Source organism: Protomyctophum bolini (genome assembly GCF_963924005.1).
Source record: "Protomyctophum bolini genome assembly, chromosome: 22".
Taxonomy (NCBI): domain Eukaryota; kingdom Metazoa; phylum Chordata; class Actinopteri; order Myctophiformes; family Myctophidae; genus Protomyctophum; species Protomyctophum bolini.
The window spans coordinates 10,016,670-10,039,291 of NC_137883.1; the positions used below are offsets into that span (position 1 = coordinate 10,016,670).

Below are 22,622 nucleotides of genomic sequence, written 5' to 3' on the forward strand. Positions count from 1 at the left end.
GGAATAGCACAAAAAACAACAACCCTATAATGATAATTGAACTCAAGCATTTTTACACTCTAGTTTGATGGCAGAAATGTTCATGTTTGTGCAGTTGATGGGTTTGAAAGATTGAGACACAGCTGCAGTAGTGGAGCCCACAGTACACGCCACATTAATATTAATATAAGTCATGCTGTGTAACTTTTTCAATTAAACTAAAGCTGGGTTTTTTTTATACATCTTTCACTGGTATATTTTTCACAATAACCATTCCACATAAATGTGTTTTTTCTGCTCCATATGCAGTCACTCGTGCCAAAATGACGCAAGGATCGGAAATTCATATATTTTCGTTTAAAAATAACCCTGGCAAACTGGTGATAGGACACTGCAGTGCTTGTTTTGGAGCGGTATCTCCTGTGTTTTTGTTTGAAACTGAATTCTCAGTTCCAACTTCCAACAGAAAGAGGTGTTGTCAAAATAAACAACTATTGAAATGGATGTTACACGGTGGGACTTTAAATTTGTCTGTGCATCCTATCCTTTTGACACGGTTCTCCAACTAAGAGTACAAGGGATGTATCATTTGTTTGGCCGGTTAGATATGGCTATAATTAAATACTGTCAGCAGCATATTGTTGTCACTGTGGTTTAATGCGTAGGCTCTGATGTATGTCCTGGGTTCAATTCCCGAGCCGAGAACTTTGTCAGTTGTCACTCCCCTACTCTCTCCCTGTCTATCTTCACTGTGGACTGTAAATAATGGCAAATAATGGCTCTGGCTCAGAAATAGTGTTCGAAGTGTCCTTAAACAAGACACTGACTGAACTTTGCTCCGATGAGCAGGTTGGTGCCTTGCATGGTTTCTTCCGCCATCGGTGTATGAATGTTTGTATTTATGGGTGTAAAATACCTCGGAGGAAAGCCGGTCTTGGATCAATGAACAGCCAATATAGTGTCAGAGCATCAAAGGGAACTAAAACACAGGTCTTTGTATGAGCGTCCCACGGTCTCCCACTGGCTTCAGCTCTCCTATTCTCCTATTCGCTGAGCTTCTATCATACAGTAGGTCTCTTTGGTTCCATACTGCAGCTTATAGGCCAAGGTAATGCACGTGCGTATGTGTGTGCACTGTCGCCCTTGAACCTGGACCCATTGAAACTGGGGAAGCATCTGTGTCCTTTTAGTCACTTCGAGCTAAAAAGCATTATTCTATACTTTGGCAAGTCCAAAAGGCAGATATACAAGCTAGTTGTTGCTTGTAGATTTGCTATCTTTTTTAAATCATGAAAATGTGTGCACATTTTTGAATATATGCACATACTATGTATACTTTTAAAAAACATGTTTAACTAAAATCTTTGCTTCTGGAGGTCCCTGTAACAAACTATTTTGAGATGGGGGCCGTCGGCTAAATACATACATTTTTGGGGTCTTTTGTTATATATTTGGGGGCTTTTCTGCCTTTTATTTGATAGTGACAAAGTAAGCACTAAGCTGACAGGAAATGGGGGGAGAGAGATGGGGAGTGACGCGCAGCAAAGGACGTCGGGATTGGCAGTCGAGCAACCCAGGCCATTTAGGGGGTCTTTGACATGAAAAGGTTTGAGCACCACTGATTTATAGCGACATACGTATTTTCTCCAGAAAACTGTTTAGAAGACAGCCGGCCTCGGGTCTTCAAGGGTAAAGTTGCTAGGCGGTGTTTTGTAGTGGTGGTTAAGGTCACAGAGAACAGTGTCAGGAATCATTTCAGTGGTCTGCTTCTCCACAAGCTTAGCCCGTCACACGCCTTCTGCACTGGTTCAGAATGCTGATGTGCGCGTCGTCGTGTTATCGATTGGATCACACCGGTTTATGCTGCTGTCTCACCTGTGTGAGTATTGATATGTGCTGTGTGTGTGTGTATGACCTAATCATCCTGTTATAGCCACTAACCAATCTCCCCCTTTCTCTCTCCTGCCCTCATTCTGTCTGCTGTGCTTATTTCTGTCTGAGATCCCCCGGTGCATCTGCTCTGCATGCTAACAATTAGGGCACAGGTTTGGATGCGGTGTGTGGTATCATTGGTAATCCGTGGCATCTCACAACGTGTGTGTGTGTGTGTGTGTGTGTGTGTGTGTGTGTGTGTGTGTGTGTGTGTGTGTGTGTGTGTGTGTGTGTGTGTGTGTGTGTGTGTGTGTGTGTGTGTGTGTGTGTGTGTGTGTGTGTGTGTGTGTGTGTGTGTGTGTGTGTGTGTGTGTGTGTGTGTGTGTGTGTGTGTGTGTAAACAATTTATCCATTCAGCAGATGCTCTTAAACGCCTTCCCTGCTAAGGGCGAGATTAGACGAGATAAATGTATATGATCACAGATCGCCTAGGACGAAATCGTCGCGACCTCGCGGGACCATTGCCAGCGCTTCCAACGAAAGTATCTGCCCTGTGCCCCGGAAATTATTCCAGTGTAGTAAGTCAATTCCAGTCAATTCCAGTGGTGTCGCTTCAAATAGGGGGCCAGCCATGCGGCCTGAAAACCGTGATGCTCTGAGCCAACATCGCCATCTATCTAGTGGTCGGTGGGGAAGATTCAGTGCAGGAGCAGCAGGTGGGTATTGCGGTCACTATATTGCATTGTTGGGACAAAAAATAGACCTGAGTCAGAAGGCAAAGCTCTCGATATACTGACTCGATATTCATTCCTACTCTCTCACCTAGTGTATGGCCAAACTGCTTGTATTGTGGATACAAGCGGTTTGATCTATTGGGCATTCCATGATGAAACATAATGCAATGCTGGCATGAAGTCACTATAACGGCATACTGTCTGCTGTGGCATCAATTATGCTCACCCTGGTTGTTTGACAAGGGGTTCATGCCACTTTCTCTGACCTTGCACTCTGTAAGTCGCTCTGATAGGAGCATGTGGTAAATGCCTAAATTATAATTGTAATAATCATTCCACTCCCAGGCACAGTATGAGTAATATTACAGGCTTAGTTGTAATAGTCTTATAGAAAAAGATTCTAGTGGAAAATGTAGATTATTGTGCAGTCTATGCATTTAACCCATTTTGGGTGGGAACTCCTGCATCATGTTATGCTTTAGCTATTGAAAAATAGCAGATCTACAAGCTCATAGCGCGCCACTGAGTGCGCGCTACGAGCTTGTAGGTCTGCTATTTTTGAAAAATCGAAGAACGACTGACATGGAAACATAGCGTTTTCAGAAAACTGTCAAGAACTGTCAGGAACCCCCTGTGGTTCTGGTACAGCACCAAGGGGCAGAACCCCCTTGGTTCTGGTACAGCACGAACCCCCTTGGTTCTGGTACAGCACCAAGGGGCAGAACCCCACGCTGGAATTGAAGCTCACTTCCAGGTTCTTTCAGAATGGTGGGACCTTTTTTGCCCCAGTGCCGCACCACGCCTAAAATCTCTGGCACCATGCCAAGACAAGCCAAGAAAAAAAGTGTGTGAGTGAAATGTTTAACATTATACTACAGGCAATTGGTTGAAATAAGTCCTCAAGCATGTGCTGAAATGGGCATGACGGAACACCTGGAGACGTTAATAGAAGATTTGAGAACAGAATAATCAAAAATCAATCAACACACATTGTTATCAATCAAAAATAACAATGTGTGTTATGAAACTTCTCTCATCTGACTCCTCTTCTATTTTGAGGGCAATCGTAATGAATTAATCAAAAATTATCAAATTAATTAATGAATAAATCAAAAAATGATTCTCCCCCCAGCCAGCACCGGGGCAAAGCTTTTTCCTGTTATAATCTCAATGAGGTTCTGGGGCAAACTTTACACTTGATTTTATTACTTTAGTAAACTTTTCCATAAACGGCTGCATGCGGTTGCAGCCAATAGCATTCATTCCCGTTTTCATTTCAGACTGGATATAGAAAGATGGCAGATTTGAAATTGCTGAAAAATATTACAAAATATATATATATTTACGGTCTGGAGAAACCAATAGTCACTTTGTCCATGTATTGCCACATCACATTGTTACCCACTTGGTTGGCTGGAGTCCCTCAGGGCTCTTTACTAGTTACTTTTCTGTTTTCTACATTAAACATCTTCACTGAAAATAGCTGATCTACGAACTCACAATGCGTCGACTCGTAATATTGCAGGCCTTAATATCTGTTATTTTCTGCCAAAGCTTTCCTCAGAATAAGGCTGGTGGCTGTGGTTTAAGTGGATACAAAAGTTGGTGAAATACTTGTTGCAGTTTCAAGGTGGAGAAAGAACAAAACACACAGAACATAATAACTGTTTTAGGGACATAAACAGGAGGGCTTTCAATATTTTCAAGAAGATATGATTGAATATGCTGCTATTGAAAACACTCATATTGTCTTCTTTTTCCTGCTTGTTTCACTCTGTTGTTTCAAGGTTCAAGGTTCAGCTTTATTGTTCCACTAGGGAAAATTGGGTTTGCAGCCACAATAATCCGAGCAGTCCCCAATTTAAAAAGCACAATACATAACAGACAATACAACACAAAACAAAATGGCACACTACAAAGCTTCTTTTCACTCTCTTCTCTCTCCCTTAAAAAGTGAAAGCAGCATGCAGACAATGTGCAAAAAAGCAGCATGCAGATAAAGTGCAAAAACAACGCTAACCATGCTAACTGAACTCTCCATGGAATTCACAGCTTATTCTTTGATGGAGTTTCTCTTGTTTAACTTTCGTTGCTCTTGTTTCTATATTATTCCTCTTGTTTCTTTCTCTTGTTCCTCTCTGGCTTCGGGTGTTTCATGTTTGGTAGGTCTCAGGTTTTGTAATAACAAAACACACACACACACACACACACACACACACACACACACACACACACACACACACACACACACACACACACACACACACACACACAGTCACTGCGTTGCTATCAGTGTGAGTCTGACAGTTAGATTAGATAAATGACATGGTTTGCTATTCCTGTGCAGAACTCTGACTTTACGGTGTGTGCACACAGAGTAAGCAAGTAAGTAGATTGTGCAAGCACACACGCACAACACCCACGCTCATACACATACGCATACACACGAACAGTTTCATTTGCATTTATATGTACAAAAATATATGTATTTTTTTGGGGGGGAGAAAGGAGTGATATCCTTGGGCGTATATCAAACAGCACTTTCTCACAACATGACAGCTTTCTCAGAGCACGCCTTCAGACATAATTGCATGGTGAGAGGCCATTCTCACACTTGACTTGTTGTGTGAGTCGCATTGAATGCTAGAGCCAAAACCTGTTTGTTTATTCTGTTTGGTTTGGTGAGGTGAGAAGAACAGACACACTCGGGTGACAACTCTGGGAACCAGATTAAACGTATTCAGCATACAGTATCTGAATGTTGTCACTTCTGTCACAAGAAAGATGATAAAATATCAGTTCTTCAATGCAGTATTTGTAGTTCTTATGAAGGAGTGCAATCATTCCCACACGTTCAGGTGATGGGAGCGTAGTGTACAGAGGCTGTTTGTTCATCGTCTGCCCCACAATGGGAAAACCTGGGCTTGAACCGAGGTAGCTAGTATCATCAGGTACTGCTTTAGTGAAACAGAGAGAGTTGCACTGTTGCCTGCTAATTACAATGTGGAGCGTGTGTGCATGCGAGAGACAGAGGGAGGGAGGGGGAGAGGGGGAGCCGTTACGTTGCATGATTACCTTCTGAGAAAAGTAACTTGTTCGATTATTTTTAACTAGCATTGCTTTTGGAAAAGGTAAGCTGTTATATAATGACGTTATTCCTAGCACCGTTACACCCAACACTGCCAAGAATTACAGTTGTTGAGGTCAATACAACTGGCATTCTGTGCAATGATTCTTGTCTATGGACCGTTACCCTTACAACAGTCGGTCGGTTACCTTCCATTCTGCCTGAACGAGAACCCTTCGGAGAATCCCAATGGTTTTGGCCTTACTTTGCCCTGTCAGCGGAATGAATTGCTGATGTTGTTATTAGTGTGGTTGTTGTCGTCAGACCTCTGAATCAACTGACATTACTGCAATCTTTCCACTTTTTCCATTTCACTTTCCCCCTTGTTACCATTACTCCTGGTGGCATCTTGCTCTAAAATCAATGTTTCCTGGTTGCCATCCCCCGCCCCACACGTCTCTCTCCCAACATATTTGCTTCTTCCTGTTGATATTGTATAAATGAGATGTAGGGGAATTAGCTAGATGATAAACCCTTTTTCATGCACTAAACTAAAGGACATCTCCAGCAACCAATGGCTTAATTGCCTGCACCCAAACTCATTCCGCAAAACATGTGGGTGCTGACTCCTGTTTAATAGTGCAAGCAGTAAAGCTATTAGATCTTTTGTATTATTGAATTAAAACTGGCTAGGGTCCATGCTAGCTTCTAACTGTAACCAGCAGTGATGGTTTGCAAATGGAATCCGAAAACGGAGTCGGCCCTGCTTAGGTACACAGCTCAGATGTACTCTCTCAAATACAGAACTTCAAGCCCATCTCTCTTCCATGTGTATCCATGCATGCAATATGCACACCGGTATTCCCATATGCAGCTCCTGTACATATATAGCTGCATATGGGAATACATTTTGTGAGGTAAACCATGACACTGGGATTGGGAAAGCTTTTATCCTATACTAAAATGGGCTTCAGCGTGGATCGGCAGGCGGACGGACCATGTCATCATGTCACCATGACTCAGCCCTAACTATATCAGGAGTTCCCAATGCAGCTATGCCCAAACATGTTGGCAACTTGGCATCAAACAAATCAGGTACCGCCATAAATGTGCACAAAGGGCGGCATATAGTGATGACATAAAGGATCTCCATATACTGTATGGGTAATAAAGGGACGTGGACTGACAGATACAGAGATCTCCATATACATTAGCAATGCCTGCACCAGATCTCATTATACATTATCAATGCCTGCACCACTTCCCTACAAACTTTCAACCTATTTACAAACTTTCCTTGAACACTGTGCTAGCATGCCCTTGCCCATTTGTCAAGGGAATTGATTCACTCCCTTGTGCTTCCCGAAGAAACTCAGGTTAATTCAACTTTTGATATAAACTTTTTTTCACCTCTCATACATCGGAATGGGCCAATGGTCGGACAAGCCCATATCAGGTACCGGAATGTTAAGGTCATTTAGCTAATGTTGGTGGAGGAGGGGTTCCTTACCATAGATCCGAGTCACTCACCTTTCAGTGCTGATCAAAAACCCATATAAAGTCAACCACATCTGACTGGCCACGTGATCTGGAAGGAGGGCAGGCTCAGCTGTTGTGGAACTGAACAGACGAGGAGCAGAGCAGGAGAACGAGAGACTCGCATTCCTGCTAATACAATCTTAGTATAAATTTAGGAAACCTCTGCCTGTCCTCATTAGTATTCCCCCTCCGTGCCAATCGACCTGAACATGAGCATTGGGCATTCTTCATCTGATTATTACATTTATTAGCATTTCTGTGAACTCTCACTCTGCTGTGGGTGGAAATCCCCTCCATTTTTCTCCTTAGTGGGTTGACCAATAGATTTCAAATTGCACACTGACATTGACCTATATGTACTGTAAGCGGATTCTTCCCTTTTCCCAAACTTATAAGCTCTTTATAAGCATTTCTGTGAGTGGCAGGTTTAATTCCAATATTGTGCTTTCCTCTTTATAGTAGCATGCTGTACCTATACCTGTGCTCACCGCTCAGGGTTATACACACAAACAGCACCACAGAGAATGCCAGCAGTGTGAGAAAGACAGCTGAGTCGATGGTGCAAAGTTATTAAAAAACAACAACTTTGATTAAAAGGCCTAGCAAAGCAGCAGACTCAGCAAGCCTGTATGTGTGTTATTCATGTGCAGCGAGCTTAGCTTTAATTATAAAACGGTCTTATCAATCGTGTCGGCATGAATCGACCCATAGAAGTGACTTTGTCCGTCCCTGGTGGTGTCCCTGTGTCACTATGTATGTTTAGGGTACCAACAGGGAGCGCAGTTGCACCACTCACTTCAGATTGGTCAGATATTTTACAGTTGTCGTTCTCATGCATTGTCTCCTGGAGGAGTTACTTGGTCTAGTACTCAGAGGAGCACCTGGAGGAGTTACTTGGTCTAGTACTCAGAGGAGCACCTGGAGGAGTTACTTGGTCTAGCACTCAGAGGAGCACCTGGAGGAGTTACTTGGTGCTCCTAAAATGTGGCGACCCATCTCATCGGATGGATAAAAGAGGGATGCATGAATAACTTATAGCAAAACAATATTTATTGGATAAGTGGGGACTGGGGAGTCAATGTAGAGTATTGCAACTCTAGATTCATCCCATTATAAAAAGAAATCTAGAGTTGCAAATTGCAGCTATAGGTGTATTCCAGCCCTATGCATATTCTAATACAAACTTCTTAATACTTCCTAAGGATAATATGAGCATCAAAGCAATATTTAGACAAATTTTATTTTTTTTAATTTAAATAGCCGATCTACTAGCTCACAACGTGTTGCGGAGGCGACACGTTGTGAGCTTGCAGATCAGCTATTTGTTTAACATACGACACGTCGTACGGCGAAGCATACGTCAGGCTTCCCTTTTGTTTTTAGCTGAGGCGACGTACACAGTCAACACAGAGTCAGACACACATGGCTCCTCGGTGCAAAATAAACAGTGTACACTACCCGACTTTACGATAATAAGGGACAGTATGTCGGGTCACGCTGTTGTCATGTTGATAAGCTTCATGTTGTGCAGCAGCAGTGCCAGTCCGCAATGCTTTGCACTGTGAGAGACGGCATCGCACACGAGCAACTTGCTCCAGCACCCGGAAAACAAACACAAGCACAGCGGCCAATGGGAGGAGTGCAAAGCATCCAAAGCATGCCCTTTTACAACTTTTACTTTTTAGTTCGCTCCACATCTGAAACGGAGAAGCCGAATCATTTGTGTCAGGTTTTTGATTGACGGCGCATAATGAATTTTGACGACCCATGCGCACTGGCTGCACCGCTTATGTGCAGCCCTGGGTATATGAATCTGAAATTGACTGACTTGAACTTGAACTTTTGACTTTCTCCAAATGTAAACTGTTTATTTTTGCCACAGGCGATATGATCTGTAGTTCGCACGTCTGAAGACAAGTCTGCACAGAGGTTCGGTGTGTGTGTGTGTGTGTGTGTGTGTGTGTGTGCTGTGCATCACGGATCTGGATTAGTAGGCAAAAAAAGACTAAAAGAAAGACACTGTCAAATCAATAGTGATTATGAAAGGGAAATAGCCAAAAATAATTCAACCTGGTGAATATTGCTCTTTCCATAAATATTCAGCAGCCAAACGTCTTAATTTGTCCAAACAAGCTTGCACACATACAAACACACCCACACAGACTCACCTACTGCACACACACACACACACACACACACACACACACACACACACGCACGCACAACTGTCGGATAAACAGCAGGCTAAATCGGATAAATGACAAGCAGGTGTAATTCATTCTCTGTGCTTTGAAATGCATGCCTCAGGATCAATTTGTGCTCTTTTTAACACGCAGGAGAGTGTAGATTTGGTTGTGTGTACAAACTGTACATACACTCTTGGAGTTAAATTAACACTAAATATTACTGTGTAGAATACTTGGAATACCCTTGAAATGAGTGGAATGACAGTTTAACACTCTCCTGTGTCAATTGTTTCTCTTCCAGGATTGGCTGAGCAAGTTTGGTTACCTCCCCCCGTCTGACCCAGTGAATGGCCAGCTTCAGACCAAGGAGGCTCTGACCGAGGCCATCAAAGCCATGCAGAGGTTTGGAGGCCTGCAGGAGACTGGCATCTTAGGTATGTCACTGTCATGTATCTGGGTGGGTTTGGAGGCCTGCAGGAGACTGGCATCTTAGGTATGTCACTGTCATGTATCTGGGTGGGTTGGGAGGCCTGCAGGAGACTGACATCTTAGGTATACGTCACTGTCATGTATCTGGGTGGGTTTGGAGGCCTGCAGGAGACTGGCATCTTAGGTATGTCACTGTCATGTATCTGGGTGGGTTGGGGGGGCCTGCAGGAGACTGGCATCTTAGGTATGTCACTGTCATGTATCTGGGTGGGTTGGGGGGCCTGCAGGAGACTGGCATCTTAGGTATGTCACTGTCATGTATCTGTATCTGGGTGGGTTTGGGGGCCTGCAGGAGACTGGCATCTTAGGTATGTCACTGTGTGTCTGGGTGGGTTGGGGGGCCTGCAGGAGACTGGCATCTTAGGTATGTCACTGTGTGTCTGGGTGGGTTGGGAGGTATGTGATTAAATGTGCAAAATACTCCTGTTGGTTTAACTCTGAAGAGGACCGGTAATTGTGTCTGAGTTACAAATGGATACATTAATTCCAAGGATTCTGAACCCCAGCATGGGATGCACACACAGATCCGACACACCAAAGGTCCGACATGTGGAAATCACCCGTCGCTCCCGACAATGCGTTGGTCCGACATGCGTTGCGCCGTGCTTGCGGTTAGGTTTTGGGTAGGGTGTCGGACCAATAGTATGTCGGAAATAAGGCATGTATTCCCCCCCCAGCATGCCTATTCTGGGGAGAACTGTGAGAACAGAATCAGTTTTAATTGTATGTCAGCTTTTTAATGTCTCTAATGTTATTGATCACATTGATCAGTTTGTTCATATTGTGCAGACCATGGCTGAAAGTTACACGTTGCTGTTCCGCTCTGTTCTGCTCCTTTCCAGACCAACCTACCCTGGGCCTGATGAGTACCCCCAGGTGTTCCCTGCCTGATGTGTCCGAGACCGAGGTGGCGAGAGGCCGCAGGAGGCGAAGTCCCACTCCCCAGAACAAATGGGCTAAAAGACATCTCTCTTGGAGGTAAAGCAGGTTTCTTGTCTGCTATGTTCAGCTTGCAAGCAAGCATACGATGCGTTGTCTTTTAGTTCTACTCCATCTCTTCTCCACTAGTCCCTCCCTAACATTTTAGTCTAGTTTTTATTTGTTGACCAAAAATAAATATGGTCTTACTTTTAGTTAACATACTGTAGCTTAGTCTTTATTTATTTTTGAGTGGTGCAACCACTCCAAGGAACAGCAATGTCCGTGTTCACCCATGTGCTCACCTATGTGTCCGCCTATGCATGTGGCCATGAGCACCAGAATGACTATTAGTACCAGTAGGGGCGCTGTTGTGCCAGAAACGGAGAGAGAGATAGTGCTGCACGTGCTGCACTGTTGCCTGCTAATGAGAGAGAGAGAGAGAGAGAGGAGGAGGGGGAGAGGGAAGTTGCACCACTCAGTTCACACGGGTGTGATTTTTTATTTAGTTTCCGTCGGTGAAAAAAGGGCAGTCGAAGAAACTTTCGTCGTCATAGTCGACAAAGTCGGCACTAGAGCAAAGGCCTCGTCACTCAGTCATTCCGTAATGGATCCGTGTTAGCCCGGCAGCATGGAACATCTGTCACAGGATAGGGTTAAATTATGGAAGGAGAGAGCCAAGCAGATGCTCGGTCTCCATGCTGATTTACACACGTTATGAGCCTGAACCAGCTACTTCACAGCAGCCAGGAGAGTGAGGAATGGGAGCTATAGCTGTAGTCTGGTCGGTGGAAAGACACCACTGTGTGCGTGCGTGTGTGTGTGTGTGTGTGTGTGTGTGTGTGTGTGTGTGTGTGTGTGTGTGTGTGTGTGTGTGTGTGTGTGTGTGTGTGTGTGTGTGTGTGTGTGTGTGTGTGTGTGTGTGTGTGTGTGTGTGTGTGTGTGTGTGTGTGTGTGTGTGTGTGTGTGTGTGTGTGTGTGTGTGTGACAGAATGAGAGATAGATGCTTGGCGAATTGTGTGTGCGTGCATGAGAGACAGATTCTTGCATGGTAACATCAACATGTCTTCATGCTTTATGACATTTATCTTCTTTGTATACCACACACAAACGTGCCTCTCACGTTTATTGTCACAGATCATGCAAGCAATAGTTTGTATAGCGGCATTATGGAAAGTGAAACTCTCGTGCACTTCCTCAACAGTGTCGGATATAAAACACCTTGGTGGTGGCTAACAAGCTGCATTAGTCAGTCCTGGCTTTTGTCATTTCTCCCTCTCTCGTCAGCCTCCCCTCCCCTCCCCTCCCCTCCCCTCCCCTCTCCTCTCCTCTCCTCTCCTCTCCTCTCCTCTCCTCTCCTCTCCTCTCCTCTCCTCTCCTCTCCTCTCCTCTCCTCTCCTCTCCTCTCCTCCCCTCTCCTCTCCCCTCCGCTCTCCTCTCTCTCCTCTGTTGCTGTCTCACTTGTGTACCGGTGCCACTCAAACAGCTTGCTCCTGTCAGCCCTTCACCGCCGTCTGTGCAGCCTGTCTGCTCAGATCGCAGGAGCCACCTTTATATTTAACAAAACTGCAAAAGGAAGGACATCAATTTATTCACCCTGGAGCCCACTGCCAGACTACACAGATGGTGGATTTATTGTAACTTTATGATAAACTCCTGTGGAATGTGTGTTGACTTCAAACCCAGAGAGATCGCCATATGGTGTCACTGAAAACTTCGTAGCAACATGTTGATATTCTGTCCATGTAGGTCTCCTTATTTGGGCGTGGGGGGAGTTGATGATAGAATTTGTAGTCCTGTGTGTTATTTAATTTCATTGATTTAATACCTGTTTTATATCAGTGCTCTCCCCTGGAACACAGAGATAAATGAAATGGATAGTTCTGGTGTTACAGTTGGCAGGGGAAGAGTAACACTCATTTCGGTTCCCTCGGCATCCTGCGTACAGTATTTGTGCCAGGTTTGACAACAAATACATTACATTTGAAATGACTCTGAAACAAGGCAGATATTCCTTGTTTGTGCAGGCGTTCGCGGGGACTACTTTCTTGTAAATAACAATGTTTCTACGATAAAAATTATTTCTACAACTGTTTTAACTGGAGCATGGTTTCGGGGATTTTTATGTTGCCATTTTGGTAACCATTTAATAAAGGCAATAAGACACGCAAGGCCCCATGGTTTATCTGTGATTTCAGAGCAGCTATAGGGGGTTGTAGGCACTCTGCGTCGTGCCCAACAACAGCCTTTAGCTGTTCTCAAATCACTGTGAACCATGCACGTCGCACGGCCTCTTGGGGCATATTGCTTTTATTTTTATTGTTTCCTCAGCACTTCTCATATAACATTTGGAAGATTGTTGTGATGGTTTGATGGTTGTATAACACTTCTGCCTTTATTAGGATAGCATACACCACAGGGAATGACAGGGCTAAGCAGAAGTGAAGCAGTAAAGTTAATACGCCAGATTCAAGACCACAGGTCCCACGCACGCACGCACGCTGTATACAGAGAGAGAGAGGCAGAGACCCCCCCACCGCACGCACGCTGTATACAGAGAGAGAGAGGCAGAGACCCCCCCACCGCACGCACGCTGTATACAGAGAGAGAGAGGCAGAGACCCCCCCACCGCACGCATGCTGTATACAGAGAGAGAGAGGCAGAGACCCCCCCACCGTACGCACGCTGTATACAGAGAGAGAGAGACAGAGACCCCACCACTCCCTTGAGTATAGGGATGCCGCTTTATCACATAAGCCATAGGCTAGTGACGATGGACCCAAAAATTGGAGATACCCCTACCGGAGGTAGAACCAAACACAACATAGTTTTTCCTCATCTCTACGGCCTCCCATACATGAAATGGATTCTTGTGTAAAAATATTTTACTGCAAAAGTGGTGAAAATGATATATAAAGTTATACACCCCAAACTAAAATGAAAGCCTGTCCGTCTGGGGGTTGAGGCACTTAAAGTCTTGTAGATTCACAAAGGACTGCCACCCCAGAGAGAGAAAGAGAAGAGAGACTAAGAGAATGAGTGAAGCTAATACAGTCTCATGCTGTTTTATTGACTGAGATGGATATTTACCAGTGGGCCAGAGGGAACATCAGGAATGATGATCAATACGAGGACAAAATGCAACCACAAGCTGGCAGCAGAACAGCTGCAGAATGCATAGATTATCATAAATTCTGTAGATTTTTCTGAAATAGTTATTTTCTTCTTTTTTCATTCCATCATTGCGTCATTGTGAAAAGGAAAATATACATTATATAAAGTATTATATAAGTATTGGAGCAAGAATTTCCTTCAGTGTAACATACTGTACATAATACTGTCTTAGCTTAACCCTGGGATAAACGTGTGTATATAAAGCATGTTTGGATTAATGATGTGAAGATTGTAGCGCTTCACCAACAAGGTCGTTTTTAGCATAGTGGACCCTAGACCTCTTCGGTAGGAGTCACTAAAACACAATTGAACACAGTACATTTCAAACGCATTGTGAATGCGCACAGACAGTACATTCTTTAGCTGGCAAGCATAGCTGTGTTCATTAAATACGAACATGCGCCCACGTGTGGCACACACGCACAACCTGAATGTTTTTTCCCACTGGAACCCCCTGCTCGGATGAACTAAAGAGAATCCACTCAGCGCAGCGGCCTTATGCCGTGGAGGCGTCAAAAGTGTCACCTCGGGGCGAGCAAGAAGAGCTGGGGTGCTGCGCTGCTGAGGCGGTGTGCCAGCCCGCCACCCCCTCCCTACACACGCCCTGAGGCCATGTTCTTCATGGTTTCTTCAACCAAGCTTATCCAATACTTTTTGCATATCAATGTGAACAACACACACACAGAGAGGAAGTATATATCGATTCAAGCCTGACTGTTTTACTCCTACAACCTGTTTCTTTTAGGCAAAAGTTGAAGCAAGCATGCTGCGAGGCTGATCCCATGCTGGTCTGACCAATCGAACAGCATACCCAAATAGTACTATACTGACTTCTTGAGACAAATGTGAGTCGTGACAAAACGGCAAATGTTTGACTGGAATGTGGAAGTACAGTTCTCAAGTCATAAAATCGCGTACCCCCGAGAATCGTAACGTAACGTTGTGGGTACCCTCGAGACGTAATTTGCGTGTGAATGGACGTTCTATAATAGGTCAGTATATTTGATCATGTGGACTGGGAGATATACTGTGAGTCATTGGATGATGATGGCGTCGATGAGTGTGCATATACGTGGTCATGGGATTCATCCAGAAGTGTATAAAGGACCAGAAGCCGTGGATTAACAGGTACGCGAGACATCGCCTTTGCCTCCGGAGACAAAGCAGAGGGGAAACAAAGCGGCTTTGCCCCTCCACCACAAAATCTCCTTATTTCTCACATAAGTCGTTGGCAGGTACGAAAAGCCTGTTATGTTCTCTGCACAGTGGTCACAGCAACTCAACTGTAATATTACAGCCAGAAGACTGAGATACTGAGATGTGTGGCAGTGACTCGCGTAGCATGTGGCCGGCACTACACACCAGATCGGACCGCGGGAGTGATAGGACTGATGGGCCAACAATGAGGACACGGCCAACAGAAGAGATGGCAACAACCTGAAATAGCGGTGCCATGCAGGAGAACATCGACGTCAATGTCAACCATACCAACGAGTAGATCGTGATACAGGAAGGACCCCATCACCGGGTCTGCTGGAGAGAGAGTCAGCAACTCCCAAGTTCGTCTGCAATGTCCGGACCAGCAACACAACACAACACAACGCACGCACACCAATGCGGCACGCAACACAGGCACACACGCACGCCAATGCGGCACGCACGCACGCCAATACGGCACACACACACACACACACACATCTTAGACACACTGCACGACTAGTTAGCATCAGGCTAATCATGTTAGCCCATTATCATCCAGCAGACTGGCAGACGTGCCAGAGGCTAATCAGCTTATTACCAGATGTATGGGTTCTAAAAATGTGAGGAGAGTAATTGCAAAAACGCAGTAAAAAAAATAAAAAGTGTGGATTTAAAACGGTGCGTTATGGTAAGGGTCCATGTTTAGGATTGTACTGTGGCTGTGTAGTAATAGAGGATGGAGGAAGGGTACAGTACGTATGAGAGGAAGTGGCTGTGTAGTAATAGAGGATGGAGGAAGGGTACAGTACTTATGAGTGGAAGTGGCTGTGTAGTAATAGAGGATGGAGGAAGGGTACAGTACGTATTAGAGGAAGTGGCTGTGTAGTAATAGAGGATGGAGGAAGGGTACAGTACTTATGAGAGGAAGTGGCTGTGTAGTAATAGAGGATGGAGGAAGGGTACAGTACTTATGAGAGGAAGTGGCTGTGTAGTAATAGAGGATGGAGGAAGGGTACAGTACTTATGAGAGGAAGAAGAGGATGAGAGTTCTATGTATCTTGTGGTGGACAGTAACAGTACATTTACTCAAGTACCCTAAATGAGTGTTTACTTGAGTAGTAGTAAGTACTTTGGGAGACTAAGTGGATATTTGGTGGAGACCTTTCCCTCCACTGTATTTTTATTATTATTTTTATATATTTAGTAAAATTCAATACAGCAATGCATTGACATTAAAAAGTAAATTAATTGTAGCCTAATTTGTACTTACAGTAAGTTGCCTACTCAAGTACTTAAACTCATGTACACATGTGACAGAGCAACTTTCACTTGTAGTTGACTCAAGTACTGTAGGTTTGAGTACTTCGCCCACCGCTGCATTTTCCCATGCAGCTGCAGTAAATTACTTCCACACTTCCACACACAGATTGGGCGCTCTCATTATAGATAAACGATGGCTGAGCCAGTGGAGAGTGTCAAGTCTCACAAAGGTCTTCTCCCTCTCTGGTCTCAGACCGGCTGCAGTCGAGACCACCAGCCTGGAGTCACTGATTGTTGTTATCGCACAAAAGAAAATGGACAGGAGGTGTCATTCTCGGCGAGGGGAAAAAAGAGGCTGAGATGGAATCACTAAAGGCACACAGAGAATGTGAGAAAGATATCTGGACTCTGGAGAGAGAGCAAAGGAGGTTTTACAATAGAATCCTCAGTGTTAATTCAAGTATTTTTGAGGGCTGCTAGCCCCTCCTATGCCAAGCTTTCCTTTCTTGTAAACACAAACATTGAAGATAAAAGTGAAGACGGAAATGTGAGAACGCAAATTGTGATTGGCCAGAATGAGATGATGTATGATCATGGTAAGAGCGCCCCTCACTTCACACGAGTGATCTTTTTTTTTCTTTTTTTTTTTTAGGTGCACTAGCCCTTCCAACGTCTGGTTTTCAGACATGGCGTCATGCGGCAGCCAAGTCTATGGACTTTTAATGTTTGTCTTATTCATGCTCCACCCAAAAATCAGCAAGCCCCCAAAAATCAACCAAGTTGCCACTTGTGGCAGCCAAGTCTATTGACTTTTCATGTTTTCTTTAAATGAACAACTACTACTAAAGCTAGGACATTCTGTGGACCTGGTTCCACTGTGTATTTCAGACTTCATGTGTCAGTCGTCTGTGACTTTGGGCACGGCATGATCACAGCCCCATTGACCCATTATATCATTTGAGTTCCAAAACATTTCAAAATATATAAAAGATGAACAATAAAAAAATGAATTGTGGCAGTACTGTAGCCTGTACTCTGGCAGTGTGCATACACAGTTTGGCACTCATCCGTTTAGGGATTTTCACGACTACGATTATCTCTGGACAGACAGACATTCTGTAATAGACCCTCTTGGTGATTTTCAACCTAAATTGTTACCTAAATACCACTGTTTGTTGTTCTATGAGAAGATTAGTCAAGTGTGTCGTTCAATGTCTCAGAGAGAGAGAGAGAGAGAGAGAGGAGAAAAATAGAAACAGATGCATAGTTTTGGAGAGAACGGGAACCCTTTAATGTAGAAGCATCATTCACTTATTTTATTTTTTAGATGCGCTAGCGCCTCCTATAAACAGCTATAGTGTAGATTCTGTCTTAACACAAACATTAAATGAAATTGACAATGATGCAAATCGGCTGTCGGAATGACTGTCGGAATGTCGGTGGAAACCATTGGCCAATAAGGGACCACCATTCTTGGTGACGTAACTACGGTATGTTTCAAGGTTGGTATAAGCGCCCCTCACGGGACAAGCATATTCATGAACTTTACAACCAACGTAATACTTCATCTACGGCGTGTGTGCGTGCGTGCATGTGTGCGTGTTATTATTATGAATTAAGCATTAGGTGCAAAGCCTCCACTCCTTAGAGCACTACCATATGGTGGTAGACGTTGTTCGGTCTCCGTAAAATGTCAAAGTTGATGACCCCCCACTTCTATCTTTCTAAATGGTACTTTGAGTCAGTGTTAACATTTTCTGCAGTCGGCTGTTATGGCAGACAAGGCCATAACAGCATAACAGCTGACTCTCTCTCTCTCTCTCTGTCTCTCTCTCTCTTGCTCTCTCTCTCTCTCTCTCTCTCTCTCTCTCTCTCAACCTCCCTCTTTCCACTCCTCTGTGATTCTGTCAATCTCTCTCTCCCCGATACTAATTATCTCCACCTGAGTCATCAGGCAGAGAGTCATTGTGGTTGTGATTGTGGGGGGGTGGGGGGTTGAGGAGGTGGTGACAGTGCTATCTAATTAAATGTCAAATAGGGACGAAGAAAGTACAATGATTGTTAGAGAGAGTTGTGTGTGTGTGTGTGTGTGTGTGTGTGTGTGTGTGTGTGTGTGTGTGTGCACCCATGTGCTCACACGTGCCTGTGTGCTCACAATGTGTCACAGACGTGTTGTGAGCTTGTTGTTCGGCTATTTTCGGAGCGTGACACCAACACACAGCCATGCACAAAATTACTTTTCTTAGGTCGCATTCTCACCTAACACACTCGAAGTTTGGATTCTTGCATATCTAATTTGCTGTGGTTTGCCTTCACACTGTGCTGCCATCCACAGCAATTGGAAACGCAGCAGGGAACTTCATCAATGTGTTCCATTCATAAAGTACACAGTGAAATCTATGGTGTGAAAAATAATACTTCGGTCTTCGAGTAATAGTTAGGACGTAAAATTAGGGTAACGTGTGTCGGGGACTAGACGTCTCTCTCTCTCTCACTCTTGTGTGCACACGTGCGTGCGTGTGTGTTTACGCAGACAGCAACACAAAATGAATTTTGTTCAGTTTAATCGACATGAAGAAAGTTCCCACTCCCTCCCCACACAGTGACAGCAGGATCACTCACGTTATCCGTCTGTGCGTAAACATAGAGTACTGCATATTTACGCACAGACAGACTGAATATTCTGTACACTACAGTGTTTTATATGTGTTTCCTTAAGCAATTGATTAATGTACTCGTCACATTTCAATGAGGGCTTCAGTCTCCTACTCTCCTTATTTGCCCACGTCTATCCACGGTTAAACAGGACATCTTTGCGCTGCGTAAAATGAATATCCCTTCTCCGTCTTCAACTGTGTTTAGCTTAATTTCCTTAATTTGCTGCGGATTGCATTGCCACCTGCACCGAATCGAAATCAAATGCGATTGGAAGCGAAGCGAAACCCCCGTTTTTTGGCGGAGTAGAATGCGGTTCTTTGATGCGCATTTCGAATGAGGCTTCACACCTGCCAACTGAAGTGCACTTTCCGACAATGTGCAGCAGGATTCGTTTTAATCGCAGTAAAGCTTTCTGGTGTGAAGGCGACCGTAGTTATACACCAAAATTGTCTATGTATACCGGTAGTCATAGTTTTGGTCACTCATCATAGTTTAGTGTCTATTTCATTTTTATTTCGTTTTCGACACTTAAAAAAGGTAGTCAACGAAAAAAAATTGTCATAGTCGACAAAATAGTCGACAACGCACAAGCACAGTCTCCCACGGTGCTGCTAGGTTAAATGGGAGTGAAGCAGCCTTTATCCATCCATCTGTCTGGCTGACTAATGGACCAAAATGACCTTAAATCGCATCCAGAATAGGTCACAGGTCTGTTCCCGGGTGGAGGCTATTGTTACTTTTTGATTGTTGTAATCCTGCAGATGACCACGTCTGGTTCCCATGGTAATAATGTAAAAGTACACTTAATGACCTCTGTCCCAGGAGGGAAACCCTTACATGTTTCCATACCTTCACTTTTGGACAAAAATAGCGAAAATAGCAGATCTACAAGTTCACAATGCTGCAGCCTGCAACGCGTTGGGAGCTTGTAGATCAGCTATTTCTGGGGCGCAACCCAGCAATCTTTATCTACTGTAGATGCGGTGTATGACATGGATTTCTAAACAAATTAGTTCAATGTAAAATGCTGCGTTCAAGTTCAGGAGACTTCGGGGAAAATGGCAATTCTCCTGAATGCTGCCTTCCGGTATGGCATGGAAAGGAGAGGCATTTGCATTTCTTTCACTGTAGTAAATGCTGCATTCATGGTCTGGAGAGGGCAGTTGTTTTACAGACGGGTAAAAGGGCAGGGGCTGAAGCCCACTTTGATGTCTGTGTGTACACGTCCTTGCATACCTTCCTGTCATGAATTCTATTCTCGCTCGCTCGCTCGTGTCCGTTACACAGCTCTTAATTACAGTTCTGTCAGTAGAACCGTCCGGCTCACTTGTTCTCCTTTCTTGTGTGTACACATCATCACTATCCTTGTATTTCCTCTGTCATGTGGCTATTTTCAGCAAGTGTAAAATCAGTTACGACGGCATCAAGGCCCGCCAAAACACACTTTTGTCCACTAAATCAACTGTAGATTTAGTAAGCTAAAATCTTATGATATTCAGTCAACTAAAACTAGTCTAAACACGAAAACATTCCAGGTGAATAAAATGTGACTAAAAGTAAATAAACGTTTCAAGAGACTAATGACTAAAACTAAAGAAATTTGCTGCCAAAAACAACACTGATCTCAGGGACGCCTTTAGGGAATTTCATTAGATTTGGATTTTGACTGACAAACTTATATATTTTTATTCTTATTGACACAATGTTTGCTGTGTGTGCGCATCCCTTTTTTAAACATATGTTCATTGATTTTTCTTTACGACATAGTATTCTTAAAACAAATTTTCACATATATTTTTACACTCGAATGGTAGCACAAACACTAAAACTAAAACAGGATTATGTCCATGAATACATGAAACAAAACACATTACATACAATTAAACAAATGATAAATGCCCCCATCACAATTCCTTACCCAACAGCTGACAACTCACTATGCATCCAAAGCCTCTTCAATGTCACCCCGCTTAATGAAGTCCAAGAACCTCTGTTTATTTACCTTTTTAAATGGTGCCCCATTTGCAAGGTACATGCAGCCGTTTTGGCAGAGAAGATTGGCAAAATGTTTGTGGTCCCAAACCACGTACTATTATTACATATTATGCTACATTCTGTATTTTTCTTTTCTTTGTGCCGTGGAAAGGACTTGTCTGTTTTGTCCCACACCTTGTCGAGAGTCTTCATTCTCAACTCTCTCTCCACAAGTCAGCAGTGCAGCACAGATTCATAGAAACCTTATGGTGTCATGGATGTGGGGGAGGATATACAGTATACCTTTGAGTTGTACAGGTGAATGAAAGATATAGACTAATCCTGTCCTTGAGCTACAGGCAGTATATGGGTTTCAATGAAATGAGGAATGGATAGAGAAACGTATCACACTGCCGAAGGGGGCATTTAGTAGATATAGATAGGGAGCTAAAACAGCACACATTTAAGATGATTCATTATGATTTAGTTACTTTGTTCAAGAATGGAACCTTGATGATACATTCTAAAATGCAGTGGGTAGGCCGACGTGAGAACACGTTTGTTGTGGTGCATGTAAGTGTGGAAATCCCAAATCTCTCTCTCTCTCTCTCTCTCTCCCTCTATGCCTCTCGCTCTCTCTCCATCTTCATTTCCGTCTCTCATGACCCCGTCTCCATTTCCCCACCAACTTTTCAACCGTACTTATTTCTTCCTCGTCGTCACCGTCCTCTTCTCCATCAAACCTGAGAATCATCTCTTACCCTCTCTGTCACTTTCTCTCATTTCCCTCATTTCCACCTTCGCTTCCTGTTACCGCGTCACCTCCCATCAACTTTGGTGCCATTTCCCATTCCGTTAGCTGCAGAGAAACGTGGCATAATTTGTGCTCCTGCTTTGTGGTCTCGCTCTCTCTCTCTCTCTCTCTCTCTCTCTCTCTCTCTCTCCTCTCCCCACACACACACGCACGCACACGCACACACAATATTTGGATAAATGCCTACATAGTACTATGCTGACAAAACACACATTATCCTGCAGTCTCTCTCTCTCTCTCTCTCTCTCTCTCTCTCTCTCTCTGTTGACTTGAACCCAGATAGGCGTAACCCAAACACAACACACAGGTTCAGTGTTTACTTGTGAATTCAGAACCCACAGACAGTCAAACGAGCCAGATAATCAGTCCCTGGGGACAAACAATCTGATAAGGAGCACTGGAGCAGGCTAGGCAGGTAATCCAAGGCCTGGCGTTGCAGTCGGGGCGTGCTGTACCAAACGGGCGGGTCAGGACAATCAGAAAACACAGAGATTAGTAGAACACACAAGACAAGAGAGAAGCACTGCTGCTGCGTTTTTATACAGGGGGAGTCAGTGAGGGAATGGAAGGAGACGGCCGGGTCTGATTGGCAAATATGATCTGTGCACAGGTGAGCTGATGTGGTCAGATCTGGAAGAAAAGGACGCAAAATATAGACTTTAAAAGGCCGGAATTCACGCCAAGCACAATACAACAATCAGTATGTGAGAGTCCACACTGGTGCTGAAAGACACATGCAATACCATATGGATAATCTG

At 44.1% G+C, this 22,622-nt stretch overlaps 1 protein-coding gene across 1 annotated transcript in view; it reads left to right on the forward strand.

The window, feature by feature from the left end:
* The window catches only part of LOC308310227 (matrix metalloproteinase-17-like), a 113,612-nt gene that overhangs the window by 32,946 nt on the left and 58,044 nt on the right, over positions 1-22,622 (forward strand). Inside the window, exons 3-4 of the mRNA XM_080756445.1 lie at positions 9,679-9,811; positions 10,709-10,844. Of these exons, the coding sequence (XP_080612571.1) occupies positions 9,679-9,811; positions 10,709-10,844 (269 nt within the window). The remainder of the gene's footprint in view (positions 1-9,678; positions 9,812-10,708; positions 10,845-22,622) is intronic.